Here is a 16,876-nt window from a genome sequence, read left to right as displayed (position 1 = left end):
TAAGAAGAACTTTGGGGCGCTGCATTAGTCAACAATGGAAGACTTGTATTTACTAAAGGGTAGTAGGAAGTGAAACCATGTAGGCAAAAGTACACTATAAGTTAGGAAATGCTATAAAGGCAGCTGCTGTTTCTTTATGGTTGCTCTTTACCTAAATGTTTTTGATCATTTCAGAATGCCTGGAAGATAGGTGCTTGGAAGTTTTGTAACCTTGCCCAAGTCTCCCAAGTGGTACCTTGAGATCCCTACCGGCTCTGTCTGACCTTAGGCCTCTGCTCTTTGCATGAGGTCCTGTTGGCTCCCAGATCACAATCTAGGCGTGTAAGTTAGCTATTCCAACAATGGTTTCTACTGTAATTAACATTTTATTTCAATATGAAGTGGGTCGTGTTCTTTCTTATTCTCCCAGGTTCCATACTCCTTCTAACCCAAGGCTCCTACTTTTGGGGATGTGCGAACAATATTTGCTCTTGCAAAGAAAACAGGAGACAGGAAATAGCAAAGGAGAAAGGAGAAAGGCCAGGGTCAGGTCAAGAGCTTCCCACGTCTTCTCGTCCCAGTCTGGCATCAACCAGATAGAAGCCTTAGGGAGGTCCAGAAGCCAGGGCCCACAATCAAAAGATCGAAAGATAAGTAGAATGCTGAAAAAATTGGCAGCATGCTTGTGGCTCAGACTAACATTGATGATCTTAAACTGTCTGCACAGTTCAATAATATACATGACTTTTCATTTTGCTTCTGACGTCTTATAACTTTAAGCAGCTTTATGCCCATGCCTTGGGTTCTGTACAAAGCTTAGATAGAGTCAGATTTCTGATGACGGAAGGTCTTGGGTCTACATCATCTGTGAGGCTTGAGGAGTTCCGCTGTGGTTGCTGAATTCCAGGATTTAGTGAGTATGTATCAGACATGTTCGTTTTGCTGCTGCTACTGAAAGTGGGTGGTAGTTACGTCTGAGCGTCTTATTCCACAGGAAGCCAACTGGATGTGACTGGTTGAGAACCATCGAGGCAGCTGGATACCAAGGGTTCCAGATTCCTTCCCAACCAAAGGATGCTGAGGACTGACCCCCAGAAAAGATACAAAGTCTCAGTTCTACACTGACATCCTGTTCCTTAAAGAAGAGCCACAATTTCGTGGCCTTCTCTTCCCCTCACACTACTGACTGAAGAGGGTTTCAGTTAAAAATTTCAAGGCAAATCATAAAATGTTCGAGAAGTAATTGTAGATGGTTTCTTTCTTTCTTTTTTTTTAAAATATATTTTATTGATTTTTTACAGAGAGGAAGGGAGAGGGATAGAGAGTTAGAAACATCGATGAGAGAGAAACATCGATCAGCTGCCTCCTGCACACTCTCCACTGGGGATGTGCCTGCAACCAAGGTACATGCCCTTGACTGGAATCGAACCTGGGACCCTTGAGTCCGCAGGCCGACGCTCTATCCACTGAGCCAAACCAGTTAGGGCTGTAGATGGTTTCTTATTCATGTTTTTAACCTCATGGCCATTCTTGATTCCTCTCTCTCATTATGCCCTATCTTCCATCCAATTGCACATCCTGTTGGTTCTATTTCCAAATTATATCTGGAATCCATCAGCTTCTATCTAATCTTCACTGCCAGCCACCAGCCTAAATCCAAGCCACCACCATTATAGCCTTCTAACTGGAGAACTGGCTTCTTGTTTGCATCCAGCCCCCTAATACCCCATTCTCCATATAGTGATCACAGTGACTGAGTAAAGAATTGAACCATGTACTAGTAATTCCTCTCCTCCAACCCACCAAGAATTCCCCCATTACGTTTAGGATAAAGTCAAACTCCTTACCACAGCCTTCCAGACCTTGGGTAATCCTTTCCTTGCTTTTTATCTCCAGCTCTAACTTTAAAAAAATTTTAAAATTGATTTCAGAGAGGCAGGAAGATGGAGAGAGAGAGAGAGAAACATCAATGATGACAGAGAATTATTGATTCTCTGCCTCTTACATCCCCCACTCCCCGCTCCACTGGGGATGGAGCTGGAAACCTGGGCATGATTGGGAATCGATGCTCAACCAACTGGGCCATGCCAGCCAGGCTCCAGCTCTTGGTACCTCACTTTCTGGTACCCACAAAGATATTTTCCTCCTTCCACTCACAGAGCCTTTGCATCTGATTTTCTCCTAACTTGTGACATGGCTAACTCATTCGGGTCTCAGTTTTAGTATTCATAGAGGCCTGTTGACTGTCATTCTAACATAGGTCCCTTGCCCGCAGCCTTTCTTTCTCACATTACCTTGTTCTCTTCCTGCAGAGCACTTACTGTCCTTTGTGGTTGTATATTTCACTAGTTTTCTTACTTGACTGTTTCCTCCACCAGATTGTGAGCCCCCTGAGGGTAGGGACCGCATCTGTTTTGTTCACCATGATGTCCCAAGTATGGGCATACCTCAGAGGGATTGCGGGTTTGGTTCCAGACTACCCGCAACAAAGTGAATATCAAAATAAAGTGAGTTACATGAATTTTTCGGCTTTCCAGTTCATATAAAAGTAATTTTTACAATATAATGTAGTCTACTAAGTGTGCAATAGCATTATGTCTAAAAAAAATTGAACCATTGTTGGTACCTTAATTAAAAAATACTCTATTGCTAAAAAATGCTAACCATTATCTGAGCCTTCAGCCAGTTTTAATCTTTTTGCTGGTGGAAGATCCTACCTTCAGTTTATAAGGTAATTTCTAAGGTTTGTATACAAAAACTAGCACAGTGGTAGTTACCTCTGGGGATGGAAGGAGACCGCTCTAAGTAACAATTTACTTTTAAAAAAGTACATATGTGCAAATATTTAAAATTGTTAAAACTGGGTGGTAGGTACCTAGGTATCTGTCCTATTCTATTTATTTTTTTCAAATATTCTTATTCTTATTCTTATTCTTATTCTTATTCTTATTCTTATTCTTATTCTTATTCTTTAGCATCTTTAGCATCACCAAAGGATTTGTTTATTGATGAGAGAGAGAGAGAGAGAGAGAGAGAGAGAGAGAGAGAAACAATGATGTGAAACAGAAACATCAATTGGTTGCCTCCCACAGGCTCCCCGACCGGGGATCAAACCTACAATCTAGGTATGCACCCTGACTGGGAATTGAACCCCCAACCTTTTGGTATATGGGATGATGCTCCAAGTAACTCAGCCATCCAGCCAGGGTGAAAAATTTTATTATTAAAAAAACATTTAAGAAACAAGAATGCTGTAGTGAAAAGCTCAGTGTCAGATTCTCCTTCTTTGTAGATGAGGAATAATCTGGCTCCTCTTTTAACCTCTCGTGGGGCACTACTACTTGGCCTTTGTGTTCTTCCTTAAGCCTCACTTCCTCCGGGTGTTGGGCTAAAGGCCTTCTCTGCATCCTTTCATAGCATCTTCTCTTCTCCTTCTCAAAGCACTTCTCACCCAGTCACATAGTTTCCTGTTTACTTGCTGTAGGTGCCCACTGGACCCTAAGATGTCCCTGTGGGGCAGGTGGCGTGTTTACTGTAGCATCCCCAGAGACTGGTGTGCAGTCATGCGCCATAGACAGTTATTAAGTGACTGAATGAGTTAACGGATACTTCAGTGGCTCAAGGTCACGGCTGTGCTCACAGTAGACCAGAGTTGGATACTTGAAATGGCCAACTATATAAGCTACATGTCAACTATGATATGAAGTGCAAAGCAACATTTCTTGGCCCAGAGAGATGTGTGTCCCTTTCTTGGCTTAGCCAGCCTGTGTGTGGCCCTTGTACCACAACATCAATATGATCTGCTTCTTGTGAGGAAACATTGTCCTAGACCAGGGGTCCTCAAACTACGGCCCGCGGGCCACATGCAAATACAAATATTGTATTTGTTCCCGTTTTTGTTTTTTTTACTTCAAAATAAGATATGTGCAGTGTGCATAGGAATTTGTTCATAGTTTTTTTTTAAACTATAATCCGGCCCTCCAACGGTCTGAGGGACAGTGAACTAGCCCCCTGTTTAAAAAGTTTGAGGACCCCTGTCCTAGACGCACAGATTCATCTAACCCAGGAATCAGGCTCCCATTCAACCAAATTTCCTGGGCACTGGGAGGTCAGGGTCCTTCAGTCTATCAGCCAGGCCAGCGTTTCACCAGGAGGACCACTGTGTCCATCTCTCCCGCACCCTGCAGCCCAGCCCTGCTTGGTCCCAGGTTCAGGTTGGGTTTGCCAGCCCCTGGTGGGGCCTCAGTGGGGAGCCTCTTATAGGCCTCATTAGCCCTGAGGAGGCCCTGCTGCCTTAGACCCAAAGAGAACTTGCATCTTTTCCCTTTCCTTCCTCACTCACTCATTTGACTGTTCATTAGACTCTGCTGCCATTTCAGATGACATGGAGTCTAGCTGCCATTGGCTAGAACTTCCCTGACAAAGCCTGCAGTTGCCGGGGAGCTGGTGGTTGTCTCGAGAACCTCTCTTGACCAGACTAGACCCTGAAATCTCAGAGCACAAAGTCCTGTGTTGATAGCAGTTTTGGACCATTTGTTTTCCTGGCATTGCAGAGAGCGCCTCAGCTTACCCAGGTGCAACCTTGGCCGAATTATGGTATTTTACCTTTCTGAACCTCAGCTTCTTTGTCTGTAAAACAGAATAAATAATACTTTGCAGTAGAGTTTTGAGATAATAACTAGAGGCCGTGTAGTGGAGTAGGTTAAGTTGACAGAGCGCTTAGGCCAAAATCCTGGTTCTGACCATCCAGTTTCCCATCAGAAATAGGGTAATCCTGGTCCCTACCTCACACATTGTAGAAGCTTTACAACAATGCCTGGCCCACACTGAGCGCTGTCCAGGTTTGCTGGTTTTAGGAGTATCTTGAAGGTACTAAGCACTCAATACACATTATATTCTGTTACGATTATTATTACTTGTTTGGGTCCATTTGGGTCGCTATAACAAAAACATCATAGACCAAGTGGCTTATAAACAACAGACATTTACTGCTCACAGCTGTGGAGGCTGGGAAGTCCAAGATCAAGGGGCTGACCGATTCGGTGCCTGGTGAAAGCCCACTGCTTCATTCATAGATGGTCATCTTCTCACGTGTCTTCACATGAGGGAAGTGACAGAATATCTCTCTGGGGCCATTCACCTATGAAATGGCATCTTGGATGCTTCCAAGTTTTGGTAATTATAATAAAGCTGCTAAAGACATCCATGTGCGGAACTTTGTGTGGACATAAGTTTTCAATTTCTTTGGGTAAATATGGAGTGAGATTGTTGGATTGAAACTTGATCATCTTAAAACTTTTTAAAAATATATATTTTATTGATTTTTTACAGAGAGGAAGGGAGAGGGATAGAGAGTTAGAAACATCGATGAGAGAGAAACATCGATCAGCTGCCTCCTGCACACTCCCTACTGGGTATGTGCCTGAAACCAAGGTATATGCCCTTGACTGGAATCAACCTGGAACCCTTGAGTCCCCAGGCCGACGCTCTATCCAATGAGCCAAACCAGTTAGGGCAAAACTTGATCATTTTAAAGAACTAAATGAAGATGAGCAAGTAGAAGTTGTTTTAGAAGTGGGAAATAATTCTAATCAAAAATAAACTGTCTTTTTAAAAGAAACTGAAATGATGATTTATTATAGGAAGAAAGGGAAGTTAGATCTGATTTTTGAAACATGTTTTAAAAATATTTTTATTGATTTCAGAAAGGAAAGGAGAGGGAGAGAGAGAGATAGAAACATCAATGATGAGAGAGAATCATTGATTGGCTGCCTCCTCCATGTCCCCCATTGGGGATTGAGCCCACAATGTGGGCATGTGCCCTCACCAGGATTCAAGCAGTGACCTCCTCGTTCATAGGTTGAGCCACACTGGATGGGCTGATTTTTATTCACCGATATGTTTGATCAGGAGATAGGAATTGATATTTTTTCCGTCTAATTTTTAAGGAGAAACCTGAACTTTCAGTTTAGAGAAAAAGTTATTTTTTAGTGAAATTAGTGCTGTGTAAGTGGTGTTTTTAATGTTCCCATTATAAATTATAATGAAAATGTCTGAGTTTGAAGTCGAGCATCTATATTTAGTTATAACACAGGGTGAGGATGTCAGAATCTTTGACTAAATTTTCAGTGTTTTTCTTTTATGAGCTCATTGCCGCTGGGTTTTTCCATGAATTTGAAACATGTGTGTTCAGTACTTTGGAGAGAAGATTATTTGCTTAAACTTTATAGGCTGAGCCAAAAATAGAAAAACACTGTTTCTATTTTTGGAATGTCTTGCCAACTGAAAAGTGAACATGATAACTATATATATTAAGCAAAAATAGTGAGAGGGAAAGAGATGTTTAGTATATTAATTCAGCTGGTTTAGAAATGTCACAAGCATTTTCATGAAGCGATAAATTTGCGTCAAAAAGTAAAATCCTGTTTTAACAAGACTGGCTAGTGCAGAGACAAAAAAAGCATCTGAAACGGCTGTGAACTTTTTTCTTTAGGGGGTTGCTTACTGTCTGGTTCCCTCTGGAGCTACACGTCCAATGGCTCTCCTTCTTACACTGCAGTCTCAGTGTTCTAGGGGGACTGCAGCCAGCGTTTAATTTTGCAAGGCTTCTGGATAAATACAGTGAAGTGAAGGTGGCTGGAACCACTGAAAAGGTTTTTATTAAATCTGCTTGCTAGTATTCTGGCTTGCAAGAAACTACGACTGGACATACAATTGTGGGGCCTAAAAAGAAATAATAATACTTTCCCTCCCTCCTTCTAAGTTCTTCAAGGCTGGGTTAATAATCCTATTAACAGAAAGATGAACAGGAGAGAATCAGTTTTAATATATGTGCGTGGGGAATTCACATAGGCGTGAAAATTCCAAAAGCAGTGGGGCAGCGTTGGGTATATAAGACATTTTGGGCGAAGGAGAAAAGGGGGGATGGGGTATTAGATTTTAGAATTGAGAATGGATGATGTATAGGTAGTCGAGGAAGAGAGAGGGACACAGAGGTATCTCGCTAACGGGCAGAGCCTGCAGCCCTCTTGTTCACCACACTTAACTCTAGGCTAAGGAGAACATCCTAAGATCTCCCTCCTGAAGCAGGTTTCTCTGTCTGAATCTCTTAGGCAGGCAGGTGGGGTGGGTCAAAGATTCTTTCTGAGTCTTTTGTTTCTTAATCAACAGCTTAAAAATCACTATCCCCAAAAGGCAACTTCAGGGTGGCAAATGTTGGTTCCCTTTCCAAACGAAACAAAATTAGAGACCTTAATTTAAACGTTGACATAGTTCTATCAAAGTGCAATGTTCTTTAGCTGTTACCTGAACTTGTCTCCTCCAAATAAGCCTTCAAATTTGTCCTTTTTCTCCCCCCCACTTCCCCCTGCACTTTTTTTCACTCATTCACCCATTTATTGAGTACCTTGGCTCAGAAGCCAGTCTTCTGAGTACTCGGTCCTGTTACTCAGAGGCTGCTTTTTAAGTTAGCATGATTTAAAATGTGAGTGCACGTGCGTGCTTGAGAGAAAGGATTGTGGGCAAGAGTGGTAGGGGAGTGTGAGTGAACAGAATCTGTTGCTGAGGGAGGAATTTCTGAGCTGTGGGGAGGTGAGCAGGGCTGGTAATGCTTGTGCACTCCAAGTCTGCCCAGCTAGAATGATAGGAATTTGCCAGAGAAACTTGGAGGATTCACTGTGTGGCTTATAAAGTAACAAATGGAGCACAGTCATGCTGCTAGACATAGCAACTCATAAAAAGGGAGAGGAAATGTTGAGAGACATCTGGGGCCCACCCAGCCCAGAATTAGTTTTGGCTAACACACAATCTCCTGTTTGATCTCAACTGTTTGTCCTGTGTATAAAGCCAACCAAGATCTTGAGACCTCTAGCCCATCACTTCTGTATTATTTCTACATTAATAACATACTGTATTAGTCAAGGTTCTCCAGAGAAACAGAAACAATTCTCTCTCTCTCTCAGAGGACATTTATTATAGGATTTGGTTCATGTGGTTATAGAGGCCGAGAAGTCCCAGGGTTTGCAATCTAAAGGATGGAGACTTAGGAAAGCTGATGGTGTAACTCAGCACAAGTCCAAGGCCTGAGAACTGGGGATTCGATGGCGGAAGTCCTGGTCTGAGTCCGAAGGCTGGAGAACCAGGAGTGCTGATGTTCAAGGGCAGGAGAAGATGGATGTCTCGGCTCAAGCACAGAGCACATTTGTCCTTCTGCCTTTCTGTTCTATTCAGGCCAAAGACTAGGGGATGTCCACCCAACACTGGTGAGGGCAATCTTTACTGACTCAAACGCTAATCTCTATCCAGAGGCACCCTCACAGATACACCCTGAAGTAATGGTTACCAGCTATCTGAGTGTGCCTTAGTCCAGGCCAATTGACAGTAAAATTAACCACCACACATACCCATTATTAACCAACAGCAATCACTGCTACGACTACTGTTACTACTACAGCTATCATTTGTTGAGCACTTACTATATGCAAGGACTCAAACTGAGTGCTTTATATGCATCTTATTTCACCCTGAAACCAGCCCTTTGAAGTGTGGGTTCTATTATTATAAAGCCTCAGGAAATTAATTCACCTAAAGTCATTCAACTATCATCACATAGAGGGATTTTAAAAATTAAGATATAATTCACATACCATGAAATTTGGATATTTAGTATATTCACATCACCACTAATTCCAAAATAATTTCATCACCCCAAAAAGAAACTTATTAGCAGTCACTCCTCATTTTTCCCTCCCCACCAGTCTCTGGAAACTATGAATCTACTGCCTGTCTCTATGGATTGCTTATTTTGAATATTTCTTATAAATGGAACCATCCTATATAATAAAAGCCTAATGTGCAAATTGTCCCCTCAGTCAGTTGTTCAACTGGGAGTTTGACCGCTCATTATGATGTGTGCTGACCACCAGGGGGCAGCGTGGAACATGGTGGGCATCGGCGATGCACTGCGACCTCTCGCCGGCTACCTGGGGGCGGGGGTGACAGGGACGGAGGTGCGGTGAGAATGTGGGTGTCTGCCAAGCTTGCTCTCACTCCCCCTGCTACCCTCCCCCAGAACGCCAGGGCTCACACACCAGCGCTCAGGTGCCGGGTGGGGGCCCACAGGAAGCCCGTCCTGAACCCACGTGGCCTCTTCCAGGTGAGCCAGGTCACAGCTGCTGGGACTGCAGGAACCAGTCAGGTTCCCCATGGGTTCTGCAAGGCTCCCCATGGGTTCGTGCAGGAGCCAGTCTGCAAGGCTGGCCGGGAGAGAGTGTGCTGCCCGCTCGGCTTCCATGCAGTGCTGCTGGGTGGCCCAGAGGTCCATGCTGCACCCCGGCCTGTGGTGTCCAGCTGTGCTCACCGCATCTCCTTGTGGGCACTTGGGTGCCATGACTCAAGCGGAGGTGGGTGCACGAAGGCCCAGGTGTGCCTAGGGTCCAGAGGTCAGCTGTGACCTGCCCTTCCACGCCGGATGTTCGCGCTTCGATCACTGCCCAGGCCTAGGGACCTCACCCACGCATGAATTTTGTGCACTGGGCCTCTAGTACAATATATAGCCTCTTGAGCCTGGTTTCTTTCACTCATTGTAATGTTTTTAACGTCCATTTATGTCTTAGCATGTATCAGTACTTTATTCCTTTTTATGACCAAACTAGAGGCCCAGTACACGAAATTCGTGCACAGGTAGAGTCCCTAGGTCTGGCCGGTGATCAGGGCCTATTGGGGCCTTCCTTCCCCGGATGCCGGCTGCCAGCCGGAGCCTTCCTTTGTTCCGCACCGCCCCCTGGTGGCCAGTGCTCATCATAGTGAGCAGCCAAACTCCCGAGGGGACAATTTGCATATTAGCCTTTTATCATATAGGATAACATTCCATTGTGTGGGTATACTACATTTTGTTTATTCATTCTTTAATTGATGATGGACATTTAGGTGGTTTTCACTTTTTAGCCATTTTGAATAATGCTATCGTGAACAGTCAAGTACACGTTGTTTCATGGACCTATGTTTTCAATTCATTCATATATAATGACTTATATAATAATAGTGAGTGGTCAAACTCCCAGTTATTATGACTGGCCAGATTATGAGCGGCCAGATTATTATGACCACCCCATCAGTACAATGAAGTGAATTAGTTATGCAAATAATAATAATAATAATAAAACCTTGAGAGTATTTGCTTAGGAAGTTTTCAATATTCAGTAATTTTGGACATGTCAATGAAGTACTGATGGGGTGGTCACAATAATCTGGCCAGTCATAATAATCTGGCCACTCAGTATATATATATATATATATAATGACTTTTCTGGACTTGATAGTATCCTCAGCAAATATTTTTCTTGAAACAGACTTTTACACTGGTGAGGTATGATTGCACGCTGTCAAACTACAACTTACTAATATTGTCTCTCTACAATGTGAGCTCTGATTTCTGCCCTATCTGTCCTAGTAGGGCTTGATTGCAGGAGGTGAAGGCCAGTCCTCTCTCCGTGGGTGCAGCGGGGGTCCTCCTTCCTGGAAAGCCCCCCCCTCATCACCATCTGTAGAAAGAAGTCCTAAAGTCTTCCAGCCAGGCCGCTCCCTTTTGTTCCTCGGGCCTCGCTTCCCTGCCTGATCTTCCTGCTCCCCTCCATGCCCCTTGAGGGGTTCAGGTGTGATCACTCTTGCTGTTTCTTGTAAGGACACGTGTTGCTTTATACAACAGTTGCTGATGAATAGTCTGGAACTGAATAAACTGCTGATCAGCTGCTGTGATGCTGTGATTTCTAATAAGAAACATATAGGGCAGTGATGGCGAACCTTTTGAGCTCGGCGTGTCAGCATTTTGAAAAACCCTAACTTAACTCTGGTGCCGTGTCACATATAGAAATTTTTTGATATTTGCAACCATAGTAAAACAAAGACTTATATTTTTGATATTTATTTTATATATTTAAATGCCATTTAACAAAGAAAAATCAACCAAAAAAATGAGTTCTCCTGTCATAGGTTTGCCATCACTGATATAGGGTGTCCGCCCCCCCCCCCCCCCAATGTATACACACGCTTTGAATAATTATAAAGACAGCGTTTATTAAAATACATTTCATATTCAAAATTGAGCTATCAGCTGTTAATGTGTGTATACATTTTTTTTGGGGGGGGGGGACACCCTTTATATTTGGTCTTTGTCCCCCTTCCTGGCACAGAGCTCATCAAACCCTTGGAATTTCCTGGGAAGAGAATGAGAAAGATGTCTTTTGTTATGTTAATGAGGCGACTAAATCAGCAAAGGTTGGAGGTTTGTTGCCAGGGGAACCAACCACAGGATTAAAGGGTTGAAGTTTTCAGTCTCACTCCCTAACCTCCAGGGCGGGGAGAGGGGCTGGAGATTGACTTCAATCACCAAGTGCTAGTGATCTAACCAATTATGCTTATATAATGGAACCACCATAAAACCCCCATGATGGGGTTCAGGGGGCTTCCAGGTTGGTGAGCACCTGCGGAAGCAGGAAGAGTGCCGCTCCCGGAGGGCACGGAAGGTCTGTGCGCTTTCTCCATACCTTGCCCTCTTCATCTCTTCCATCTGCCTGTTCCCGAGTTACAGCCTTTTGTAATAAACCATTAAACTCGTAAGTGAAAGGTTTCTCTGAGTTCTGTTAGCCGTGCTATAAATTAATTGAACCCAAGAAAGGGGTTGTGAGAGCCTGTGACTTATAGCCAGTTGGTCAGAAGCACAGGTGACAGCCTGGATTTGTGACTAGCATCCGAAGTGGGGAAGAGGGGACAGTGTGGTAGGATCAAGCCTGTAATCTGTGGGACATGACGGTATCTCCAGGTAGACAGAGTCAGAACGGAGTTGAACTGTAGGGCTCCCAGGCTGGTGTCAGAGAAGTATTTGGTGGTGTGGAAAAACACACACATATTGTCGATTGTAGTTGCCAAGTGTCAAGTGGTTCTGATTCATTTGAAGTTGAGTTTCCTTGTTGTTGGTATTGCAATGGTTTTTAACCAGGTCCTGTAGGGAACTGGGGGGAACAGGCTGGTAGGGTGAGGTCATGCTTTTGCATCTTTCCGCCTCCCCATATTTGAGTTGGACAGCAGCCTCTCTGGGAACCTCCCAACTCTCAGAAGGTTGTGCTGTCCTTGCCTCTTGCTCCTCCTCAAAGGAGGAAAATGGCAGAAGAGTGGGGCAGGAGTGTAAGGGTTTGTTTGGGGGGAAGTTTTGTGGGGGAGTAATTCTTCCAGTTCCTGCCCTTCTCCCTTTTTCCAACTCCTTCCTTAATGTCTCAGGAAAACTGAGATGGTGAGAGATTAAATAATCCTTTTAAAGTATTGTATTTTCTGTAGATCCTATTTGTTTAGATCTCCACAGTCCTATCTGGATAGTCTATTCCTCTCCACAGAGCAACCACATCTTTTTTAAAAAAATTTATTTTTAAATAAGTGATCTAGAACTACGGAAGTGGTTGTCAATTCTACTTGACAATCAGAATCACTTTAGGAGAAAAATACACACACACACACACACACACACACACACACACACACTTCTCCAAGCTTAAGTAGACCTAGAGGTCACCACCAATATTAATCTCTCAGGTTGAATTCATTTGGCTGACACATTTTGCTTGGCGGGTGGAGTTTTAATAATTGAGCACACCTTCTCCAAGATGCCCCAGTTCATTCATTCCTTATTGTCTCACACATGGCCTTCTTCACACATTTATATGACCTGCCTACCCTCTGAGGTCTCTGAGAATTAGATCCTGCCCTAGAGCAGCCACATTATCAGCCTTCCTTCCCCACCTACATCCCCCCACCCCACAGATAACTCTGATAGACAATCAGGTCTCAGAACCATCAGCATCTTTGAGCATTGACTGTCCTGTCTGCAGCGATTCTCAATTCTGGCTGAATGAGAACCACAGGAAGCTGTTAAAAGTTACTGATCCCTGGTCTACATACAGTTCTTTCCTGGGGGAATATCCAGTTTCTTGGGAAAAGGATACATTTTTCAGATGGGAGGGAGTGTGATGTTTTAAGAAAAATTTATCAATTTGGGTGTGGGATCAGTTAGATTGTCTGATGTCAACAGTTTCCCTGTAATGAAATTTCAGATTATAACAGAATCTCTTTGTGTGGTGGGACTGGTAAGCCACATGTTGGTAGTGAATTAAAATAAGACCTTTCATGTGTTTTTCTTAAAATATTTGGTGTTAGAGCTCCACACCTTACAAATCTACCCTGTGGAAAGGCACTTAGGTTCCCATGAAATGAGTGATTTTGCCCAGTCCTGGACCAGGGGGACCTGGAGCAGAGGGAGACCTCTGTGTGTCTAAAAGATATGTAAGCTTCAGGCAAGTTCAGACCAAGCTCTGCAAGAGCCTCCACTGTATGTGGAGATGTGGCAGGCTTAAACAAATGAAGCTTTTGTTTAAAAGCTTCCCTATTTCACCTACACACTATCCCGTTGTACTGTATTACATTCAGGATTTGGTCTGAATTCAAATTTTTTTGGTAAGAAGTGCAATTTTTATTCTCCTAAATTTAATGAAAAAAATGTTTTGTTTTGTTTTGTGTGTGTGTGTGTGTGTGTGTGTGTGTGTGTTTTGGCGTCTCCACCTCCTACCCAAGTAGCAGAAAATGGATCTGAATCAGTTAGAGGTAATTCCGGTTTCCTTAGTCAACTTTGGGCTCCTCTTATTCTCTCCCCAGTGTTGCTTCTAAGTTCTGAGCATTCCTGCAAAGCTGGGGGATGGAGTGGTGGAGTGATGACACATGACGGTGTTTGTCATCGGTCCAGCTTGCTCTACCAGGTCCTCAGCTGCCCAAGCACTCCCATCAAAACTATGTTGTTGCCTAGGAACTCTTGAGATTTCTCTCTAGCTCAGCTAGTTCACACCATTCCAAGGTCACAGGACAATTTTAGCTGCCTTCTTGGGGGGTTGTTTGCCAGTAATTTATGATTATTATTATTAGACCAGTGTCAATAAATCTCACATACAAGTGCATTCTCAAACTTTAATGTGCTACCTGGACTCATGGTGAAATGAAGGCGCTGACTCAGTAGATGTGGATTAGGGCAGGGCCTGCATTTCTAACACATTGTCAGGTGATATCGAGGCTGCTGGTCTTTGACTTTAATGGAGCTCTCAGCCTCCATCTCTTCCACTTGCTGGGGAATTGATGTGGTAACAGGGAAAGATGTGGCTAAATGATGACAAATGCACTCTCCTTTTCTACCTTTTAATTTCTTTAGGGAACCTCTCTGCTTAAAAGAATAAAAGAAAACCACTTCCCTAGGATGCTTCTAAGGCTATTTTCAATTATCCAGATACCTCTGTTAGAATATCACTTTTGACTCCCCCCATGCCTTTATCCTTTATCTTATTCCCATGCACCCTACTGGGAAGGAGAAAAAAAAAAAAGAGATGACATTCTCTGCTCACCCCCACCAACCCCCCCCCCCCCCCCCCCGTCCCATGATCCTCCTCTTGGTACTCATGCCTCGAATGCGGACTAGACTTAATTTCCTTACTTTCAGTGAATAGAGTACAGCAGAAGTCTTGGGATGGAACTTCTGATGTTAGTTTATACCAGTGATTTTCAACCAGTGGGCTGCAATAATTTTTAAAACATGCAATATGTAACTATGTAGCCAGGGGCAATGACCTCTTTTCCTTTAGTTTGCCAAATAAAAAAATAACAATAGCCAACACCACAATAGCCGTCCAGTGTGAATGAATCAAAATTATACCTTTTTTTTTTTTTTTTTTTTTTGTCAAATTGACTGCCGGAAGCCGGTCCATCCTTGCTGCTTGACACAGTCGCTGCAGGAAAGAAATATCTGCACAGCATATGTTTCAAGGGACCTGGCATGTATAGCATATTGTTCTTAATATGTTTGCTCTCCTTAGTGCCATGTGTTTTAACCAAGGTCACCTCTCTGAGAAAGGTTGTTTCCCCAGGTGGGGATTTTTCCCTGAGGTTAGGGAGGGGATACAACCCCTTAATTAAGTGCCAGGCGGGTAGTTAAGCTACATAATCTTTACTCCCTGGAATGGAGATAAGAAACGCCCTAACCTTTGTAATAGAAATTGACAGGATTAAAATCGGCTGGTATAAATACGGATGTAACAAGACAATAAACATCAGATCTTCATCAGATCCTGATCAGATCCTAACCAGAACTTGGCTGGAGATCCCAACCAGAACTTTGGCTGGAGATCCTGGCTAGAGGTCCTGACTAGGCTGCTGATCAACTGAAGGCTGTCTTCGTGTCATTCCTTCTTCGCCGACTCCGTCCACACCTTTGGGGACCCCTGGACCCGTTGGGGTTGGACCCCAACAATTGACAAAAGATATTTTTTGGTGTGCCACAGAATTTTAGTCATTCGTTTATGTGTGCCCCCGGAAGAAAAAGGTTGAAAATTGCTGGTTTATACAACTGACCCTTCTTGGACATGAGCTCTTTCTTGGATGACTTGTGAGAGGACGACCATGATGCAGCAAGAAACTGAGGCAGAGACCCAGGGCCTGCAAGGAAATGAACCCTGAAAACAACTAGTGAGTGACAGAGAAAGGGGACCCTTCAGTCCCAGCCCAGTCTTGAGTGCCTGCAAGCTCCAGCTAACAGCAATCTCAAGAGAGACCTTGAGCCAGAAACTGTTGTTTTCAGCGTCTCAGATTTGGGTTATTTTGTAACTCAGCAATAGACAAGTAATATACGCACCTAACTCAGATGCCAGGCATTTGGGGAATATCATTAAAAGCGCTTACTAACCTATCATGAAGATAATGCACAATTGATATGACAAAAGGAAAGAGAAGCGAAATTCTTGGGCCAGGGAGGCTAATTGGAACTCAGTGAGAGGCTCAGCATGCGTGACACATGCATCCGCTACGAGACCTTTGGCCTTTTTAATTTTATTTATTTTTTCAACGTGGAACTCTCAGGTGCCTGAGTTTGAAACTCAATCTAACCTTTGTAGCTATAAACCGACTACACTTGTCTTATCTCGCCCTGGAAGAGAACCGGTGAAAGCAACGTTTCTCAGTCGCTACAATCCTGGGCTGGCAGGAGCTGGAGTTCTATTCCTCCGCCCCTTTCTAGTCTCAATAGCCGAGTTGTCTGACTCGGAGAAAACCACCTTCGATTACATAAAGGTTATTAGGGGCTGGGGAAACACTAGTCCTTTTGTTACCAGCCATCTCCCGACTTTAGGGGTGGGGGGAACCCCTGGAAAGTTGGGCGGGCTTTGTGTTCTCTCCAACTCTGGGCTTTTCTCAAACCGCAGAGACAGGGATTTCTAGTTTAGAAGCCGCGGCCCTGGTCTTCAGGGTTTGGACTCCTCCTCCCGGAGCTGCGCGCGGGGCAGCCCGGAGCAGGGGGACCCCCGCGCCTCCCAACTTCCCGCCGCGCGCCCGAGCCAGCGGGTGGTGCGGGGGGGGCGGGGGCGGGGGGCGGGCAGTGAGGGCGGGGCCGGCGCTCCCCTCCCCCTCCCTCCCCGCGTTGTCCCCACCCACTTCCCTTTCTGGGTCCGGCAGTCCCGCGGCGCGACCCCTCCAGGCAGTAACGCTTGGGGAGGAGCCCGCCGCCGCCGCCGCCGCCGCCGCTGCCGCCTGCGCGGGGGAGCCATGCCCGTGCCCCGCCGCGCCCCGAGCCCGCCCCCGGCTGCCCGCCGCTCCACGAGCCGGCGGCGGGAGTGAGCCGGAGCGGCGGGCGAGGAGCCTCCGCCGGGCCCGCAATGTCACCATTGTTCAGCTGGGTGGCCAAGGTAGGCGGCGTCCGTTACCGGAGCGGACGGCCCTGGGAGCTGGCGTCCCGGCGGGCGCGGTCCTGGGAACAGTTGTAACTGTCGGGCCGTCGGGGGGTCCGGAGCTCGGGGAGCGCTAGCGGCCGGGGGTCCGACTG

General features: G+C 45.0%; 1 protein-coding gene across 3 annotated transcripts in view; it reads left to right on the top strand.

The window, feature by feature from the left end:
• The window catches only part of TBC1D1 (TBC1 domain family member 1), a 207,937-nt gene that overhangs the window by 62,523 nt on the left and 128,538 nt on the right, over positions 1-16,876 (top strand). Inside the window, exon 1 of one of the 3 annotated variants that reach the window (XM_070398020.1) lies at positions 16,597-16,739. The exons of the other annotated variants lie outside the window; for them this stretch is intronic. Within the exon in view, the coding sequence (XP_070254121.1) occupies positions 16,710-16,739 (30 nt within the window). The 5' untranslated portion in view covers positions 16,597-16,709. Of the gene's footprint in view, positions 1-16,596; positions 16,740-16,876 lie in introns of those variants that run through there. 3 annotated transcript variants of the gene reach the window in all.

Source organism: Myotis yumanensis, unplaced genomic scaffold, assembly GCF_028538775.1.
Source record: "Myotis yumanensis isolate MYYU_CA2020_CCGP unplaced genomic scaffold, mMyoYum1.0.hap1 SCAF_1, whole genome shotgun sequence".
Taxonomy (NCBI): Eukaryota; Metazoa; Chordata; class Mammalia; order Chiroptera; family Vespertilionidae; genus Myotis; species Myotis yumanensis.
The sequence above is the reverse complement of the archived record's forward strand: the minus strand, read 5'-3'. Positions and strand labels throughout refer to the sequence as shown.